Here is a 20,790-nt window from a genome sequence, read left to right as displayed (position 1 = left end):
TTCCCCTCCAGTTGAGTAATGGGCCTACCCTGTCCATGGTCTTCCTCTTGCTTCTAATGTATTTGTAGAATGTTTTCATGTTATCCTATATGTCTCTAGCTAGTTTGATCTCATTTTGTGCCTTGGCCTTTCTAATTTTATCCCTTCATACTTGTGTTATTTGTTTATATTCATCGTTTGTAATTTGACCTAGTTTCCACATTTTGTAGAACTCTTTTTTTGATTTTTAGATAATTGAAGATCTCCTGGGTAAGCTAGGGTGGTCTCTTTCCAAGCTTCCTATCTTTCCTACGCAATGGGATAGTTTGCACTTGTGCCCTTAATAATGTCTCTTTGAAAAACTGCCAACTGTCTTCAATTGTTTTTCCCCTTCCATTTTCTTCCCATGGGATCTTACCTACTATCTCCTTGAGTTTGCTAAAGTCTACCTTCTTGAAATCCTTTATTTTGCTGTTCTCCCTCCTACCATTCCTTAGAATCAAGAACTCTACCATTTCATGATCACTGTCACCCAAGCTGTTTTCCACCTTCAAATTCTCAACCAGTTCCTACCTATTTGTCAAATCAAATCTAGAATACCCTCTCCCCTAGCAGCTTTCTCCACCGTCTGAAATAAAAAATTGTCTCCAATACATTCCAAGAACTTATTGGATAATCTGTGCTTTGCTGTGTTATTTTCTCAACAGATGTCTGAGTAGTTGAAGTCTTCTGTCACCACCAAGTCCTGTGCTTTGGATGATTTTGTCAGTTGTTTTTATAAAAGCCTCATCCACCTCTTCTTCCTGGTTAGGTGGTCTGTAGTAGACCCCTACCATGACATCCCCCTCATGTTTTTACCCCTTTTATCCTTACCCAGAAATTTTCAGCAAATCTGTCTCCTATTTCCATCTCAACCTCAGCCCAAGTGCATACATTTTTAATGAGGAGATACCCCTGTGTACCTCCTTGCCAGTTGGCATTAAGAAGTTCTTGGGTCACAGCTGAATCGAGTGTTGATTAAACTTTTAATTTCAGAGATAGCCATCAGACTACACAGCAGTCTAAAAAGGATTTATCGTGCAGTAACTACTTATTAGTGTACTGTGAAAAAGAGTGTCATGTTTAAACACCCTCACAGTCTTTCTTTTTTCATCAGCGTATATTTCTTACATAGAAGCAAGGAACTTCTTTTTCTTACTAGCAGCCTAATAGCAAATCCACAGATTAACTAAACATCACAGAATTGTCCTCAGAAATCAAAAAAGGATTTGGTAAGGGACAAAGAAAATATGTGCCAACAACATGTGATAAAACAGGCCTATTTACCTTAGAGAGAGAAGGTAATAAACTACTGTTCATATTGGACACCTGCCCTGCCTCTCCCTCAGTAGACTGAGCCAGTACGGGGCGGAATGTCATATAAGCATTTCTCTTGGGTCCCCATCAGTTCTTGCGTAATGATGCTTTCTAAATAAAAATGAAAGGGGTGGATGGCGGCTGAGCTGTCATATAGAGCACAGTACACATTACTAATGAAAGTCCAAAAAAATTACTTCATCTTCTGCAACAGAAACCTCAAGTTTCTTGTCCCCAACAGCATCCACACTAAAGAAAATAAACATTCTTTGGTAAATTTTTGTTTCATCGAAAAATAGTGGTCTTGGCTAGTTCTTAAATCAATACATAATACAGACTGCTGGAATGTACTTGTGTAACCCTTCTGCGCCTCTGAGTTGGCAGCAACAAGGGCCGGGTTCAGTATCCGGGGGTTCCGTTTCAGTAACACAATGCATAACCGGCTCGAGCCCCCACCCAGTGACCTGGGACACTCACATACCTCACCCCCCTGGGTGCCTCTAGGAGGCAATACTTCCCCTCTCGCAAGCACGGAGTCTGAGTGTAGCAAAATCTTTTTAATAAAGGAAGGAATCAATGCGGCATCCCATTGGAGAAACACCACAAACAGGGTTATAACACAAACCATAAACAAAAACCCACCTCCAAGTACGTTTGGCATTGTCCTTTTTCCCCCTTAGGGTTTTAAGTCCAATCACCCCAAAGTCCAACAACCCAAAAGTCTCTGGTCAATGCCACCCCAGAGTTCCAGAGTTTATCTGTAGAGGTCCCTCCCCCCAGCCTGGGTAGAAAGGGGCACCTTACGTGGTCCGGGGCCAACTGCCCTGCCTCTCCATGGGTTCTCCTTCCGCCTTCTCCACGAACTGCTCCACTTTACCAGCTGCTCCAAGCTGCTCCTCCAGCCGTCCTCAGAAACTGCTCCGCTCTACCAGCTGCTCTGCTCCATGAGCTGCTCCAGTTCTCTCTGCAAACTGCTCGGCTCCGCTCGCTCTGTGGGCCGCTCCACCCATCCCACAGCTACTCCGCTCTGCCAGCCGCTCTGCTGCCACCAGCTGTCCCATGATCCGCTCCAGCCGTCCCCACAACTGCTCCACTCCGACAGCTGCTCTGTTCCACAGTATAGCTTCAGGCTCCCCCACTAGTTAGCACAGTACTCAGTGCTCTCAGCTCAGTAAATTTCAGCTCTTTAGTGATTTCAACTCTTAGTGATCTCAGCTCTTAGTGGGGGAGCCCCAGTGCTAGTGCACCATTAGCCCAAAGTGAGTTCAGCTCAGTAACCTGTATTTAGATTCTTGAGGGAATAAAAAAAATCAACTCTGACATTCCACAGTGGAGAGAGGAGGGGGTGGAACTGGTGCTTCTGGCACCACAAGGAGACTGCACCACCAGGCACAGATACCTGTCCCCAGCCTCTCTCAATTCACTGGGTTTTGGAACCCATGTCCCTTGTCTAGCAAGTACCACCCAACTGAGGGTGAGTCATTTGTCACCAAGCCGTCCCACAGCTCGGCAGTCTGGGATAGGGTAGGCGTGCAAATACACTCTCTGAAATTCTTTCCACCAGATGTCAGGGTAGAGCTTATCCTGACTCTGCTTACACTTGTATACCCATGGCAAAGCCCACTGCGCTTTCTCACCCAGATTCCATAGAGAATCGGAGTGGTAACCTAGTTATGACTTGAAACTTTTCTCTAAGAGGTTTTCCTCAGTAGTAGTAATCCACATTTGGAAGAAAAAGCTCTCCATATCATGCTGCTGAATTAAGTAATTCTGTCTCTTCTCTTGTTGCTGTGCCAGCTAAACATAATCTGAATCTGTTGCTTTAAAAAGAAAAAAAGTCTGTAGAAGGTTTCAAGTATCAGAGGGGTAGCCGTATTAGTCTGGATCTGAAAAGCAGCAAAGAGTCCTGTGGCACCTTATAGACTAACAGACATATTGGAGCATGAGCTTTCGTGGATGAATATCCACTTCGTCAGATGCACGTAGAAGGTTTGAGTACATAACAATTATGAAACAGTATTATATTTAATATTTTATCTTTCTTTGAGACTACTGTTTTAAATATACATGTTTCCTCTCTCGTTAAAAGCTCAATTTCAAGTGGTTTAAATCTTTTTTTTCTTATTTTTTTTAAATGAAAAAATAGCATTACTCACATACCACAAGTCTAAATAGCGTCTGGCATTTATTATATCATTCGGCAAAGTTGACTACAGATAGTTCCATATAGAACAAAATGATGGACAACAACTATTCTTGTATTGATGATGATTCCAGGAGACATACAAACTGTGTGTTAAACTTTGTCTCATTCATGCCTCTTTTAGTAAACATTTCTATCTTAGAAAAACTAGCTTTGGCGTTTTTTGGTAATGACTTGTGTCTGCAGTGCATGAGCATATAGACAATATATTGTTTTAGGAAACTGTAGTAATGAATAAAATAGGTTAATGATAATGGTAAATTGACATAAAACAAGAGAAATCTTTGTCAGTCAGTCACATTAATGGATGGGCTAATTCTTAATAACTGATTAGTGTTATTTTCAGCGTCCAATATGCTTTTAGATGCATATGTTCAGAAGAATATGTTTGCCTGTAAAGGCCAAATTCTGTTTCTGTTACATCCATAAAATGGGTATTCATAACTCTACTAAGAGCAGAGGGTGGATTTGTTTGTTTATGCCTCCAGTCAGTGTGCAGTACATCAGCTGAGTAGCTCTCACTAGATTGGACTCAGGGGACCTGGGTTCTGTTCCTAATTTTGCCATTGGCCTGCTGGGTGACCTTGGGCATGTCACGTCATCTCCCAGTGCCTCAGTTTCCCCATTTGTAAAATGAGAATAATGATACTGGCCTCTCTTTGTAAAAATCTTTGAGATTTTCTGATCTGAAAAAGTGCTACATGAGAGCACAGTGGAATTATTATTATCATTAAATATTGTTAGGGCTGTCAATCATAGTTAACTCAAGCAATTAACTCAAAACAAATTGACACTATTAAAAAAATTAATCACTATTAATCACTGTTTTAATCACACTGGTAATAATAGAATACCAACTGAAATTTATTATAAATATTTTTGAATGTTAATCTACATTTTCAAATATATTGATTTTAGTCACAATACAGACTATAAAGTGCACAGTGCTCACTTTATATTATTTTTTATTACAAATATTTTGCAATGTAGAAAAGATAAAAGAAATAGTAAACAATTCTCCCCAAAGGAGTTCAGTCACAAATTTAATTAATGCATTATTATTTTAACAAGCATCATCAACATGGAAACGTGTCCTCTGAAATGGTGGTCGAAGCATGAAAGGGCATACAAATGTTTAGCATATCTGGCACGTAAATACCCTGCAACGCTGGCTACAAAAGTGCCATGGGAACACCTGTTCTCACTTTTAGGTGATGTAAACAAAAATTGGGCAGCAGTATCTCCCGTAAATGTAAATAAACTTGTTTGTGTTAGTGGTTCGCTGAACAGGAAGTAGGACTGAGTTGTCCTGTAGGCTTTAAAATTTTACATTGTTTTGTTTTTGAGTGAAGTTATGTAAAAAAAAAATTCTACATTTGTAAGATGCACTTCCACAATAAAGAGATTACACTACAGTGCTTGTATGTGGTGAATTGAAAAATGCTAGGTGGGGTTTGTTTCTTTTTTACATTGCAAATATTTGTAATAAAAAATAGTAATGTAAAGTGAGCACTGTATGCTTTGTATTCCATGTTGTAATTGAAATTAATATATTTGAATATGTAGAAAAACATCCAAAATATTTAAATAAATGGCATTCTATTATTTTTTTAACGGTGTGATTAAAACTTTGATTAATCACAATTAATTGTTTTAATCATTTGACAGCCCTAATTATTATTAATCAACTTTTATCAGATAAAATGATGACATGCATTAAAAAAACTAATCTGAGAAATAGTGTCATTGATACAGGAATGCTGTTACAGATCAGTTGGTGCTAACTGCAAGTTTTAAAAGTAACTGTAGATTTTGAGTGCTTCCATTTTTTGGTCTCCAAACTGAGATATCTTAAGATCTCTGATTGTCAGGAGACAGGTGCTCATCACTTTCTGGACACTAGGTCTATTTAAGTAACCTCAAATTGAATATCCAAAAATTGAAAATCAATACAGTGATATCTCATACACAAACCCTACAGTGCTTTTCAGGACAATAATTCATGATTTAAAATATGTGGGAAAACAAAAAATAAGAAAGGCAAAGCTGCGAAATGTATGTAATACCAGAGAGAGATAATTACATAATTTTTTTTGCTATTACGTCACATTGCTTTCTTTTCCTTTTTTTATGTAAATCAAGAATTAAAGCTCTGTACAACTTTTAAGATTTCTCTGCTTTTTTTATATCAGTCTTTTACATTTTATTTTATTATCTTTTATATTTTTGTTTATTTACTTTTGCCTATGGAGTGAAGGAAAAATTGTAAATATAGTTTGTAGATTGGCTGGTAGAAGATACTTATGTTTTTATTTTTCAGAAAACTGTGGGCCATATTTCCCAGAAGTGAAAAATGATCCAGTCAAATATTTACAAAGTTGCCCTGAGTCTGTAAAAAAGTGGCTGAGGCAACTGAAAAATGCTGGGAAGGTCCTGCTGTTAATTACCAGCTCTCATAGAGAACATTTCAGACTCCTGTGTGAACACATTCTTGGTTAAGTGTACTGTTGATCTCAGTTCATTTCCAGTTAGACCTCCCAGAGAGCAGTAGCCATGGTTAGAATTAGAGATGGCCCTGAGCAGTAAGGATAGAGGTTTGAACTTTCTCAGATGCAAGGAAGTATTTGGATCTGGGGTTTTGGTCTGGATCTGTTTCTAGTTAGTGTTTCACATTATCTCAGAACTAGGAGACCAGTAGTTTTGGGCTGTCCTTAAAACTATACATTTTTATAAGCAGTATTTCACATTGAATAACCAGTTTTTCTAAAAATAGGCCTTGTGGCTAAGGCACTGGCCCTTATTTCTTTATTAATTGTATTATGAATGGCCTCAGATGCCCAAATCTGGATAGGAGCCCTGTTATGGTAGGCACTGTACAAACATATGGTGAGAGGCAATTCCCGCCCTGAAACTCTTACATTAATGGCTATTAGCCAGGATGGGCAAGGATGGTGTCCCTAGCCTCTGTTTGTCAGAGGGTGGAGATGGACGGCAGAAAAGAGATCACTTGATCATTAATTGTTAGGTTCACTCCCTCTGGGGCACCTGGCATTGGCCACTGTTGGCAGACAGGATACTGGGCTGGATGAACCTTTGGTCTGAACCAGTATGGCCATTCTTATGTTCTTAGAAGGGAGGAGACACTGAGACACAGAGATGTGAAGCAACTTACCCAAAGTCACACAGCAGGTTATTGGCACATAAGAGTGGGGCCAGATGTGTGCACAGGCCTATAGGGCTATGCCAAGGGCCCCATCTGCTGATATCTTGCAATTGTAACAGAATCAAGACTTCCATTTTTTAAATAAAAAGTAAGTTTCTAGCCTTTGAGGTTGTGAAGAAAAGCTTGAAAGTGTGACCAGGGATTAACAGGTGCAGTGGTGTCTGCTTGAGTCTGAAACACAACCTAGAGATATAGTTCTGAGAAGTGTGAATGACCCCATGCATCTCAATAGGGTGTTAATTCTGAGGCCCACTGCTCTTGTAGGCCCTACTAACATCACTCCAGCAGAGGATTCTGTATATGACAAGAGAAATAGATTGCAGTGGCAAACCCTCACCATCCCACGCTCCCAAGGAAATATTTCCCAGTTGCTTGGGTATATAGTAAGGCCACTTCCTGCTGCCATCTCTATCTCTCTGGGAAGGGCCCCTGTTGCTCCTGAGGGGAGAAGTTCCCTTGTTGCCACTTTGGTAAGAAGGGGACCTTTTGCCACTTTCCTGCCTCTCTGGGAGTGTGTAGGACCCTTTATCATCATCATTCCATGTGGAGTGCAAGGCCATAGCATGGGGATGAGGCCACAGGGGACCTCATATCATGATATATCTAGAGGACCAGATTGCTTTACTCTTGTCCCAGGTCTCCCAACTCTCAATCCTTGAATGTATGTGAGCTACTCAGATACTATACAATAACCTTCAGAGAAGAGCCTATGAATAACTTATCATTTTTCTTAATGCATGGTTGCCAAAAAGATAATTGTGCACAGAAAACATCTATTTACAGTACTTAGGCAGAATAGATAATTTCACACACAGATGGTTCACTGCAATTAATTTGAGATATGCAGCTGCCAATGATGGCACCTATTTGTATCCACAGATTTTTCAAGCTAATAATATTGAGAATTTGGCTGGATAAGCCAAATGCCACCCAAAGTTAGTGGGCTTAACTCCCACTGAAATCTCTGGGACAAATCCATAAAGTTAATAATGGTGTAGGTTAAACACTGAGTGTAACTTCATTAATAAAACAGTTTTAGGTGGCAGCATATTGTAACTATTCTGCCTGTCAGTGGGTGTGCACCCAGTGAGTGTATTACATGTAGAAATTGGGTAGAAAAGAGATGATGCAGCAGGAAAAGCACAACTGATATAAAGACACAGCTGCATCCCAACAATAGCACAACTCATGCCATACCATTCACAGTGCTCCCAGGACTAAACAGAATCCTGGCAGCAACAGCTACAACTCTCTATCTCCTGCCACCCCTCAAAAATGAAAAAATCAGTAATACTCAAATGAGTAGTATAGCCAGGGACTGATTCTCTACTGCCATGCACTTTCTGTAGTCATTTATATCAGTGCAAGCACTCCCATCCATGCACTGATACCTGTGCCTCCCTTTAATTGGGTATGTAATGCTCTAATAGTTCTCTGCTGGTGTGCAAGAGATCTTAAAGACTACATGGCGCAGTGAAAAGCCTGCTACACCAACACTGCCGTACATAGCTATATGTGTCAGTGAAAGGCTGTGGCCGGGGGGAGACAGAAAGAAAAAGCTTTGGTAGCTCCCCACTGCTGGAATCTTTCCTTGCAGGGGAATACTACAGCAGTTGGGAGCTGCTGGAGTCTTTTCCTGGGGATGGGAAAGGCTGTAGCAGCAGGATGATGTGCTGCTAAAAGTAGCAGTGGAGAGGGACAGTCATGGCGTGGCTGAATAGAGAGCTGTGAAATGTATGTACTTGGGTGCATACCGTCACCCTTCAGATATGTCTTTATTCACCTGAATCATGCATCACAAGCTACAATTCTATTTATACCTATGCTAGCAGGGGCTATGCATGTATGTACTCTTCACACCACTGAAAGACCCGTGCAGTATAGACATACTTTACGTTGTCAATAGGGGTGATTTCCCTTGTTAAGCACAGCCCTCTTGAAAAGGTAGAGATTAGAAATGGAAGAACTCTACTAGGTCATCTTGTCCATTTCCATGCCAATGTAGGATTGTGGCCTTCAGTGTTTATCACAGTCCTATTTTAAATGAGTCAGGGAATGTGACTTCCACCACTTCCCTTGAGAGTCTGCCTGTTCCACAATCTACTCGATGCTACTGCTAAGAATTGTTTCCTCCTGTTCATCTGAAATGTTCCCTCGCTCTAGTTCATCGCGTAACTCCTGGCTGTACTCTTTGGCTTTTCAGTTCCCTCATCGTTGCTTGCACTGTAGAAACAAAGCATTTATAAATGGTTACCATGTCACTCCCTTAGTTATGATATAAAGCATATTTGTTCTTGGCTTCTGTTCTTGTAAATTGATCCTCCCCAACCCCTAGTATTCAGGTATCCAGAACTGTGTGTAGTATGAATCAGATGAGAGCCGTAGTACACAGTGAGCGTGATCTTGAGAGCAACCTCAGCTGAGTCTCACTCTTTAGTGGCACCTATCAAGTTGTGAGTACAAATGTCATTCAGACATCTACCAGTAAGTGCTATACCTGACTGCATGTGCAAATCAAGTATAGTGACTTCACTTGAAGTTTCTTTCATTTTAAGAGAGAGAGAGTTCTACCAGCATTCCCCATTTTAAGTATAGGAAACATATCTCCAGCCACTAGAATCTTTGAAAAAAGAAGAAAAAATTTAAATGTGTCCATTGTGTTATGTGATGTTGAATTGAACTCACAAAAAGAGAGCTAAAATGCTTTATAGAGACAGTCACAAGCTACAGATGAACAATTTTCAACATTGGTCATACTTCCTGCAGGAGGTTTTACATCTTGGACATGCAATGATAAAGTTTTTTGGCTTTTTTTTTTAAGGTAGGAAACAGAGAAGCAAACAAAAGCATAAAAACAACTAGAAGTCCGTTGGCACCTTAAAGACTAACAGATTTATTGGGGCATAAGCTTTCATGGGTAAAACACCCACTTCCTCAGATGCATGGAGTGAAAGTCACAGATGCAGGCATTGTTCTACTGACACCTGAAGAGAAGGGAGTTATCTCACAAGTGGAGAACCAGAGTTGACAGGGCCAATACAATAAGAGTGGATGTAGTCCACTCCCAATAACAGATGAGGAGGTGTCAATTCCAGGAGAGGCAAAGCTGCTTCTGTAATGAGACAGCCCCTCCCAGTCCCTATTCAAGCCCAGATTAATGGTGTAAAATTTGCAAATGAATTTTAGTTCTGCTTCTCTTTGAAGGCTGTTTCTGAAGTATTTTTTGTTCAAGAATAGTGACTTTTAAATCTGTTAGAATAGCCAGGGAGATTGAAGTGTTCACGTATTGGCTTTTGTATGTTACCATTCCTGATGTCCGATTTGTGTCCATTTATTCTTTTACATAGGGACTGTCCAGTTTGGCCAATGTACATGGCAGAGGGGCATTGTTGGCACATGATGTCATATATAACATTGGTAGACGTGCAAGTGAATGAGCCCTTGATGGTGTGGCTGATGTGGTTGGGTCTTCTGATGATGTCAACAGAGTAGATATGGGGGTAGAGTAGGCAACGAGGTTTGCTACAGGGATTGGTTCCTGGGTTGGTGTTTCTGTGGTGTGGTGTGTAGTTGCTGGTGAGTATTTGCTTCAGGTTGGGGGGTTGTCTGGAAGTGAGGACTGGCCTGCCTCCCAAGGTCTGTGAGAGTGAGGGATTGTTTTCCAGGGTAGGTTGTAGATCATTGATGATGCGCTGGAGAGGTTTTAGCTGGGGGCTTAACATGATGACCAGTCGTGTTCTGTTATTTTCCTTGTTGGGCCTGTCCTGTAGTAGGTGATTTCTGGGTACCCGTCTTGCTCCGTCAATCTGTTTCCTCACTTCCCCACATGGGTATTATAGTTTTAAGAATGCTTGATAAAGATCTTGTAGGTGTTTGTCTATTTCTGAGGGACTGGAGCAAATTCAGGTTAGAGTAAAAATCTCTCTTCTTTTTTTAAAAAAAAAACAACCTTTGAGTTATATTCAAAACAGTAGTTCTCCCTAAATCTGTTCCAGATGCCTTCCTTTGCCATCTACACTTGATCACATGTATCTGACACACTACACTGTCATGTTTGTTAATAAGATTAACATACATGAAAATCAGAGAGCGGAAAGAACTGTGTCAGATTTTAACTTCAGAAGAAACCTCTACATATTTCTATTGCATCTCTCTATAGTCATTTATCAAATCCAATCACTTATCTGATAAACTCCACTGATAGTTAATAATCTAAAGCATATGTCTCATAACTGTTGGAATGCAAATCTACTTTTGGAAAGCCTCTTATGATACATGTCAAAGGTCAAGTAATGCATTTTTTTATTCAGATCTGTACATCTGGTATACAATCTGTCTGATTCTCCTTTTATATTTGTTAGCATTTCAGCTCATTATACCCTGGCTGTACTTACTACTTCCTTCTTCCAGAATAAGGCTATCCAAGAATATTACTACATGGTCCCAGTTCGTGCAATATAATAAAAATCACCTCAAAGAAACATTCTAATAAAAATATATAGCATGTATATGCAATTTTTTAATTTGCTACTATATTCCAGCATTAAGATATAACTAGGTTTGGCAACATTTTTCCATTTATGTACTACTTCAAACTACTTTATATTTTTATAACCTCCTTCAGAGACTTTTAGAGAAGAATTTTTAACTCCATTTTACAGCTGAAGATAATTTAGGGACTGATGTGAAATGATTTGCTCAAGGTTGTAGAGGGAGCAGGGCCGACTCCAGGCACCAGTCAAGCAAGCTCATGCTTGGGGCAGCAGATTCTAAGGGGTGGCATTCCACCCAATCCTAGGGCTGCACAACTGCCCTATTTTTATTTTTATATTTGCTTTACCTCCGGGTCCAGCCACCCTGCGCCCTGGGTTTTTTTGGGTTTTTTTGCTTTGCCTCTGGGTCCAGCTGCCCTGCACCCAGGGTTTTGGGGTTTTTTTTTTTTTTTTTTTGCTTTGTCTCTGGGTCCGGCCACCCTGCGCCCTGGGGTTTTTTGGATTATTTTTTGCTTTGCCTCCGGGTCCAGCTGCACTGCGCCCAGGGGTTTTTGTTTTTTTTCTTGATTTTTTTTTTGCTTGGGGCGGCAAAAAAGTCAGAGCCGGCCCTGGAAGGGAGCCATGCTTGGAGTTAGGAGTATTACTCAGAAATATCTGGCTCCCAGTCTTGTACTAAGACCATTAGACTACATTTTACTGTCATCACTTTCACCTTGAAATAAATATCCATCCATAATGTATGCCAGAAGTATGGGACCAATAGCGCTAATAACAAATAGTGAGTTTTGCATGGAGGTGATATAAGTACAGATAAGTAGCTAGAAATAGCAAATGTTTCATTTAATATTATACCTGTCCTAACTGAGAGGGAAGCCACATCAGAGAGAGGAAAATGTGCCTACTAAGGGCCAGATTTTCAAATGTATTATGATGCTTAAAGATGCTGATAGGCACCTATTGGGATTTTCAAGAGCACCTAGTGACATCAATGCAATAGGCACCTGGGTGCTTTAAAAACCCCACTGTGTGCCTAGTGCAATGGAGCCTAGTCATGAACCAGAACTCCTACGTGCTATGGTAATGCAAATTAATAGTAATAATAATTAATATAATTAATAGAAGGATTCGGTCTGATAGGCTGTCTATCCAACATGCTTTCACTGTGATATATTAACTTAAAAATGGAAGAAAATGTGTGTGGGGAAATAGCATAAAAATCCCTATGCAAAGTGTCATGAAAAAATGTTTTACAGAAAACTGTTTTGATGGTCAGTCTTATCTACATGGCTTTATTTCCTTTTTTTTTTAATTGTTTCAAAGCTGTTTGACTTTTGTTTTGTTATTTCAGGAATGATTTTGCAGAGCTTTTCGATATTGTGATCACAAATGCATTGAAACCTGGTTTCTTCTCTCAGGCACCAAACCAAAGACCTTTCCTAACCCTTGGTAAGACTCAGTAACGTATACATCTCTTTCTTACACAGTTAGATCTAAGAAATGGGGGATCCAGTCTAGTAGATCTGCGGGTTAAAACTCTCTGACATAATCAAGCATTCAAATATCAAGTGGAAGGGAGAAGAGGTTCTAGATTGGTAGATTAGTTCAATTCCCAAGGCAGGCTACTTGGAAAGGTTACTGAGGAAGTAAAATTTGTAATGCTGGAAGCAACCTGCAAATATAATGAAAAATGAAGTAAAACAGAGGAAAAAATGTCAATATAATTTTGGGCTACATATATTGAGGTATTGCATGATTGGGCACAATGGTGAGTCATTTCTCTGCATTGCATAGGCAAGATCGTACACAGAATACTGCATACAGTTCTGGGACAATTCATTAAAAAAACATTTAAACAAATTAGAGGAAATTCAGAAAACAAACAAATACACCTACAAGGCTGGAGGAAATGATTTATGGGGAAAGTTTGAAAGTATCTAATATATGTAATTTGGCTCAGTATTGACTCACAATTAGCATACCATTCACTTAAAAAAATAAAAACAATCCCAAACTTTGTCGCAATGTAGTGAATTAGGTTATTAGACCAAGGCATTAAGGAATGGAGTGTACAAAAAAGGAAGGGCTTGTTAATCATCAAATGTGAATAGACATGTACAACAAGTCAAACAGTTTTGACTGCTTTTCATAAACATCCTCATGATTTGGTAACATTCTGAAAATTAAGCTTATGTGCAAAATAGCAGATTGGCCCAACTTCTAATGCAGTGCAAATCAGAAAAAAAAAAGGCATATAGAACTGTATTTTAGCATCTGATTTTGGAAAAGACTGTCACTCCAGATCCAAATTAATTTTACCTTTCAAACTCTTAAATTAAAACTGCAATGGCGGAGTGGCAACGCATAGGAAATACTTTCTAATGCCATATCTATTTATGAAGAAAAGTAATAAAAATTATCTTAAATATATATATTTTAAAAGAATGAGGTCAAATAGAAAGCTGTCAATTTGACAGTTTGATGTGAAATAGCACAGGAAGGAACTCAAATAAAATATGAATGAATAAGTAAAGACTTTATAAGTGGTAAGCTGTGAAGTTTAAAAGCATTTTTGCTAATTTATCTTGATGGAAATTGAAAATTAAGTATAACTCAGTTCAGATGCTTTTAAAATCATCAGTCTTCTCATGTCTAGAAATGGGAGTGTCATTCCCTGAGCCTTTGATGGTGGTGTTGTTTGTTTATGTTATACTAGTGCCAAAAGACTCCTGTCAGGATCTGGGCCTTATGGCAGTAGCCATTATATGAACACAGAATAAGAGTTGGTTCATGTTCTGCAGTGATTTCAATCTAAAAAAGACAGGAGAGACAAAAGAAAATAGACAATCAACAAATGAGTAATGTGCCCAAACTACAGAAGTTACTAGGTACACATTCTCCAACTTTTGTTTGCTTTGCTAGGGTTGTTTTTTTTTCCCCCCTCGTTTGACTTGATCTCAGATAAGAGCAAAATGGCCTCATCTTCAGAATGATGAATCAGAGTATTGATGATACTGTAATGGGGACAAATATTTCTAAAAATAACTTTGGAAATTTTAATAAAACATATTCTGGTGCTATAAATTGTTAATAATCTAAGATACTCTGTAGTGTTAATCACCTAAATAATGACTAGAAAAAAATATAATGTTTTTGGTTTTCTGATTAAAAAGTCAAAATTTTCTGCAGGATAAAAAACCTTTCTGAAAAGCTCTAGTGGAAGTCAGTTGGGCCTTACCAACCCCTTTCCTTCTGCCTGTGCTCCTTGGATGGGTTGCCTGAGCTCAGGTGGCTTCTGCCTAATGGCTTGTTCCTGCAATAAAACACCCCTCCTAAAATTTGGTAACCCAAGTAACTGCCTGTCTACCCTGTACCCAAAGTTGCTGGTTCAATGGGGCTGAGGAGAGGAAGATGATCAGGAACAGTCAAAATGGATTCACCAATGGCAAGTCATGCCTGACCAATCTGATTGCCTTCTATGATGAGATAACTGGTTCTGTGGATATGGGGAAAGCAGTGGACATGATATAGCGAAACTTTTGATTCGGTCTTCCACAGTATTCTTGCCAGCAAGTTAAAAAAGTATGGATTGGATGAATGGACTATAAGGTGGATAGAAAGCTGGCTAGATTGTTGGGCTCAACAGGTAGCGATCAATGGCTCAATGTCTAGTTGGCAGCCAGTATCAAGCAGAGTGCCCATGGGGTCGGTCCTGGGGTTGGTTTTGTTCAACATCTTCCTTAATGATCTGGATGATGGGATTAATTGCACCCTCAGCAAGTTCACAAATGACACTAAGCGGGGGTGAGAGGTAGATATTCTGGAGGGTAGGGATAGGGTCCAGAGTGACGTAGAAAATTGGAAGATTGGACCAAAAGAAATCTGATGAGGTTCAAAAAGGACAAGTGCAGAGTACTGCACTTAGGACGGAAGAATCCCAGGCATTGCTACAGGCTGCGACTGACTGTCCAAGGACCTGAGGATTACAGTGGATGAGAAGCTGGATATGAGTCAGCAGTGTTGCCAAGAAGGCCAATGGCATATTGGGCTTTGTAGCAGGGTGCTGCTTCAGACGCAGCTCATTAGCCCCTGCTCAGCCAGCCCCAATCAGGTGAAATGGATTGGGGCTGGGGAGAAGCCTGGTGCCTGGCCTCTGAATGAGCTGCACCTGTGGGCCTGCAGGCTCAAGGGCCATAAAGACTGACTGGCAGCCAGAGGAAGGGGGGAAAGGACAGCCAGAGGCACGGCAGTCTCCAGGCTGGGGTAGACTCCCTGTAAAGGAGGAGGAGGAGAGTAAGACCTGTAAATAGAATCACTGGTGGTGGGAACAGTGTTTAAATAAAAAGCCACGGGTGCTGCATCCAGGAGGCTCAGAGTGCTTTGTGGAGACAGCAGGGTGCTGCAGCAAGGGGGGCAGAGGAAGAGACCCGGTTACAGGCTGTATTAGTAGAAGCATTGCCAGCAGATCGAGGTATGTGATAATTTGGCACTGGTCAGGCCACATCTGGAGTATTGTTTGGGTCCCCCAACTACAGAATGTGGACAAATTGGAAAGAGTCCAGCAGAGGGCAATGAAAATGATCAGGGGGCTGGGGCACATGACTTAAGAGGAGAGGCTGAGGAAACTGGGCTTGTTTAGTTTACTGAAAAGAGTGAGGGGGGATTTGATAGCAGCCTTCAACTGCCCGAAGGGCGGGTCCAAAGAGGATGGAGCTAGGCTGTTCTGAGTGGTGACAGATGACAGAACAAGTAGAAATGGTCTCAAGTTGCAGTGGGGGAGGTCTAGATTGGATATTAGGAAACACTATTTCACTAGGAGGGTGGTGAAGCACTGGAATGGGTTACCTAGAAAGGTGGTGGAATCTCCATCCTTAGAGGTTTTTAAGGCCCAGTCTGACCAAGCCCTGGCTGGGATGATTTAGTTGGTGTTGGTCCTGCTTTGAGAGAGGGTTAGGCTAGATGACCTTCTGATGTCTCTTCCAACCCTAATCTTTTATGATTCTGTGATTCTATGATTCTACATTTCCCCATCCATCAGAAAATCTAAATTTGTCCCAGTTTTCTAATATTGCTGAGTCAATAGGTTTGTCCTGTTTCAGTGGGTTTCCGTTCAAGGTGGGCTCAAGTTACAAAATGAGAATCCTTTTCTTGATTTCAAACTCTGCTTTCCCCCGCGCCCCCTACCCCCGTGCAGGGGTGTTGAATCAGGTTCTTGATTGAGCCCCTACCTCATTTACATGTGGTGCTGTAGTAGTAGTTTTTGTTTCAAACTCTGGAGGAAAACCTTTAAAGAAAAGTTTTAAATCTGTCAGTCTTTCATTTTGAAGGAACCACTGTGTTCTATAAATATTTGAAGGAAGAGAACATAAAGAAGTTATTATCGGCAGTATGATACTGTATGAGCTGCAGGAATGATTTTTCAGTAGAAAATAATTTTAGAACTAATCCATTTGGAACCATGAAAGTTAATTTTGATTGTGCTAAACACGCACCATTACCTCATTTGTGTGAGTTTCAAAACATGCATCAATCAAAACGGTCAGAACATTGTATGCATCATTGCAAGATTTATGTAACTTTTTTTGTTAGAACCAAGGAACTAATTGTTGTTATAACAATACATTTTTGTTTATATAGTTCTTCAAAGAACTATGCTATAAATACAGTAATTTAAAAAAAATAAAAATCAAAATCATATTGACGGAATTTTCTTATGAAAATTAAAATCTTTAAAAAAACTCTTCTGTATTGATTTTAAAGCATTTATACTAAACTATACCTAACAAAATATGAACAAACAACAAACAAATAGGTTTATACTGCCATGCAGCTTCAACTCCAGAATACCTCTTCAAGGATCTTACATATGTCTGACTTGCACATCTATATTTCTTTGGATAGGAAAGAAATTGCTTGCATAGTACATGAAATTCACAAATTTTGACATTAATCTTATAAATGAAGTCTGATCCTCAATTGGTATAAACTGACATAGCTTCATTTAAATCATTACAAGTACCTTTATTTACAACATCTAAGGATTTGTCCCAAGATGTTCATGTAAAGCAACGTCTGCCATGTCAACACGCCCATCTTTTGAAAATGGGATATAAGAGCTTTCCATCTTTTTGAATGACTAAGGTCAGCTTAAATGAATTTTTTTTAAAGATTTTGTAGTTCTATGAATTGAAGAAAAACCATGGAGCAAATATGGTTCGGTCTCACCTGGTAATTTATGATGTCATACTACTTCAATAACATTGAACCACAAATTTATGATATCAGTACGTTGCTAATTAATATGTGCCTAGCACTAGTCCTTGAACAGATGTGCATGAGCCCAACAAATTCTTTATTTTTATTATTATTTTTCTCTTAAATTAAAAATGTCACAGATAACGCTGATCTCCCTGAGTAACTTCTATAAGTTTGTGCTAATGGGCATTTCCTTCATGGACCTAAATACTGCCATTATGCATTTACATTCAGTTTGTGGAACTCTTGCAGTTTTAGCTCTCAATTTTTCTGTTTTTCAGGTAATTGTGTGACTAAAAGTTGTACTGTGTGTGTGTGTGTAAATAAGATATAGATATGTATTGACTCTGGAAAAATGTTTCATTTTTAAAATTTTACTATACAAAAATGAGATGATATTTATGTGAAATATTATGGAATCATCCTGTGATAGATTTATTAATCATGCATCTTTGACTATCCCGCTCTCCTCCAACCAATCCATGTCAACCATGACTTTTTCTAGTTCTCCATACCTCTGAGCATCTTCAAACAGCTGCCATTTTCTAAAAGACCATCACCAAATAAACTTTTATTCTTCCCCAGATGTGGAATTGCTCTCTTAGATCCCAGCATTACCACCATCTTTCAAAAAATTTAAAGGTCCTAAAGGCCAGGACTGAAAAGACACTTTCTTGGGAAAGTCACAGTTTTTCTCTACATAAAAATGCACAAATTCAAAGGCCAATAACAAAAAATTGAGAAGGGGTATAAAACTGTGTTTCATTGTTTAAATCAGTCTCTAACTATTAGGAATTAGGATGAGACTTTCATGGGGAGCAGATTACCCCACATATACCTTGCCTTCCTCTGCAAGGTGACCATCTGCAGCTGGACACTGTCAGAGACAGGATAGTGGACTAGATGGACCCTGGTTCTGATCCAGTATGATAATTCTTAGGTTTTTGTGTTCATGTAGCTCAGGGGTCAGCAACCTTTTAGAAGTGGTGTGCCGAGTCTTCATTTATTCACTCTAATTTAAGGTTTTGCATGCCGGTAATACATTTTAACATTTTTTAGAAGGTCTCTTTCTATAAGTTATAATATATAACTAAACTATTGTTGTATGTAAAGTAAATAAGGTTTTAAAAATGTTTAAGAAGCTTCATTTAAAATTAAATTAAAATGCAGAGCCCCCCGGACTAGTGGCATATTGTGGGGCCATGCAGGTGCCCATAGCGGTGCCACTGGTCTGGAGGTATATATTGTCATCAAATTTGAAATATCCCATAATATACCAGTGCTAGAATCAATTTCTGATTCCAGTTGCAAAGCACTGTATCCAGTGCTGTAAAGGGATAATGTACTTGTTTCCATACCTAGTGGTTCATGGGGATTTGTTTCTGACATGCCTCTAATACAGCATGGCATTTTTCCCATCTTACCTTTTTGTAGCAAGTAGTTCGTTGGGTTCTTGGTGGGAAGCAGACTTTTAACGGTGGCTGTTTGATGTTGCACTGCACAGAGGCTTTGAAGCGGCTCCAGAGAAGATGGGGGATGAGAGTGCCAGTGAGGTGACATACAGATATGTATTGTCTGTCTGATCTATGCAGTATTCGTTATTGAAACCAAAAAGGAGCTTTACGGAGATGCTTCATAAAGACAAACTTTTGAAGTTCACAAGCTCTTTTGACAGTATGTATAATGTATGAGCACATGTTCTAAAATCCATTTGAGTTTTATATTTTCTGACATACACCAGGACAGGAAGGGCTGAATATGGGTCTTGTATACAATCTATATTGAACTCATTACATGAAAAAAAAATTTGTGCACAAACACATCATACACACTTAAAAATTCAGAAGAGGCTGCCAAAATCTAGCATGCCAGGCTCTCTGACAGTGTGTTTTTTTCCCCTCCCTTAGTTTATCTAAGATGAGCAATAAACTATTCCATTCACCATAGGGCAGCTGCATAGAGAGCTCAGTGTTATCCACAACAGCCTATCATGCTTTACATGGCAGTGTAAACAATTTACTCAAGGCCTTCTGGTTCCTGAAATAAGACAGGTTGTACATGCTGTAGACAAACAGTAAAAGACGAGGTGTGTATTGTCTAATGATTGAGGACATTTGCCCAACAAATATTTGTTTAAAATTGTTTGATGTTACGGGATAATAAAATTGTGGAAATCAACAGATGTTTGGGAAATGAGAACTGGGAATTGATAAACATCTTTCCAGTGTATGTTTGGTCAGTGATGATGGTCAGTGCATCCTTGCAAATAACCATGGGATAAGTGGGAGGGGAGGGTGCATTCAATGAATGAAAGTTAAATCCTTATGTTCTATTGTTTGTCAAATAAAAATTGTCTTAGTTACAATATTACTCTAATTTGAAGTCTGTTTATACATACACAGCGTAGACATTTAAAACATTTACAACTGGGTGAAATAGAGCTGGACTGGCATGTCCTCACATTCTTGTATAGAATTGTTGGCTAAAATACTTGATGGAAAAACAACCTAGTTTTTAAGAGAAGGTGTTAGGAGAAAGTGTTTCCTGTGTGCCCTGAAGCTTAAGTTGTTTGAACGAATGATCCAAAACGTGTGTGTCATACATAATCATGGAACGTGGTTGGTGGCCATGGTTCATAAAAATAAAAAAAAGTACATATTGAATACTTTGTTTACATTGTGGAGATAACAAATTAGTTACAGTAGAAGTCAGAGTTACAAACACCTCAGGAATAAAGGAAGTTCATAACTCTGAAATGTTGGTAACTTTGAACAAAACGTTTTGGTTGTTCTTTCAAAAGTTTACCACTGAACATTGACTTTATTCAGCTTTGAAATTTTACTATGCAGAAGAAAATGCTCCTTTTAACCATCTAACTTTAATTGAAACAAGCACAAACACAATATCCTTACCTTGTAAAATCTTTTTTCAAGCTTTCCCTTTATTTTTTAGTAGTTTATGTTTAACACAGTACTGTACTGTATTTGCTTTTGTTTGTTTATTGGCTCAGCTGCTGCCTGATTGAGAACTTCTGGTTCCAAATGAGATGTGTGGTTTACTGGTCAGTTTGTAACTCTGGTGTTCCTAACTCTGAAGTTCTACTCTAGATGTTTGTGGAAGTGGAGGAGAGGAGAGGGTGAAAGAAACAAAATACTACTATGAATATAAAGAATAACTCTAGATTACTAAATTCAGCTAAATCAATATAAGCCCAGTTGTAAAATAAGAGTTCCCATACAGGACTTTTGCATCAGTTTAAGTAACTCAATTTTAAAACTAGTTTT

General features: G+C 39.2%; 2 protein-coding genes across 2 annotated transcripts in view; both read left to right on the top strand.

Moving 5' to 3' along the window:
• LOC127049179 (uncharacterized) overlaps window positions 1-20,790 on the top strand; it is a 419,610-nt gene that overhangs the window by 47,588 nt on the left and 351,232 nt on the right. The gene's annotated exons all lie outside the window — the stretch shown is intronic.
• NT5DC1 (5'-nucleotidase domain containing 1) overlaps window positions 1-20,790 on the top strand; it is a 278,111-nt gene that overhangs the window by 181,162 nt on the left and 76,159 nt on the right. Inside the window, 2 exon segments of the mRNA XM_050951616.1 lie at window positions 5,859-6,039; window positions 12,603-12,700. Coding sequence (XP_050807573.1) covers window positions 5,859-6,039; window positions 12,603-12,700 — 279 coding nt within the window.

The sequence above is a fragment of the Gopherus flavomarginatus genome, chromosome 4 (assembly GCF_025201925.1).
Source record: "Gopherus flavomarginatus isolate rGopFla2 chromosome 4, rGopFla2.mat.asm, whole genome shotgun sequence".
Lineage (NCBI taxonomy): Eukaryota > Metazoa > Chordata > Testudines > Testudinidae > Gopherus > Gopherus flavomarginatus.
The sequence above is the reverse complement of the archived record's forward strand: the minus strand, read 5'-3'. Positions and strand labels throughout refer to the sequence as shown.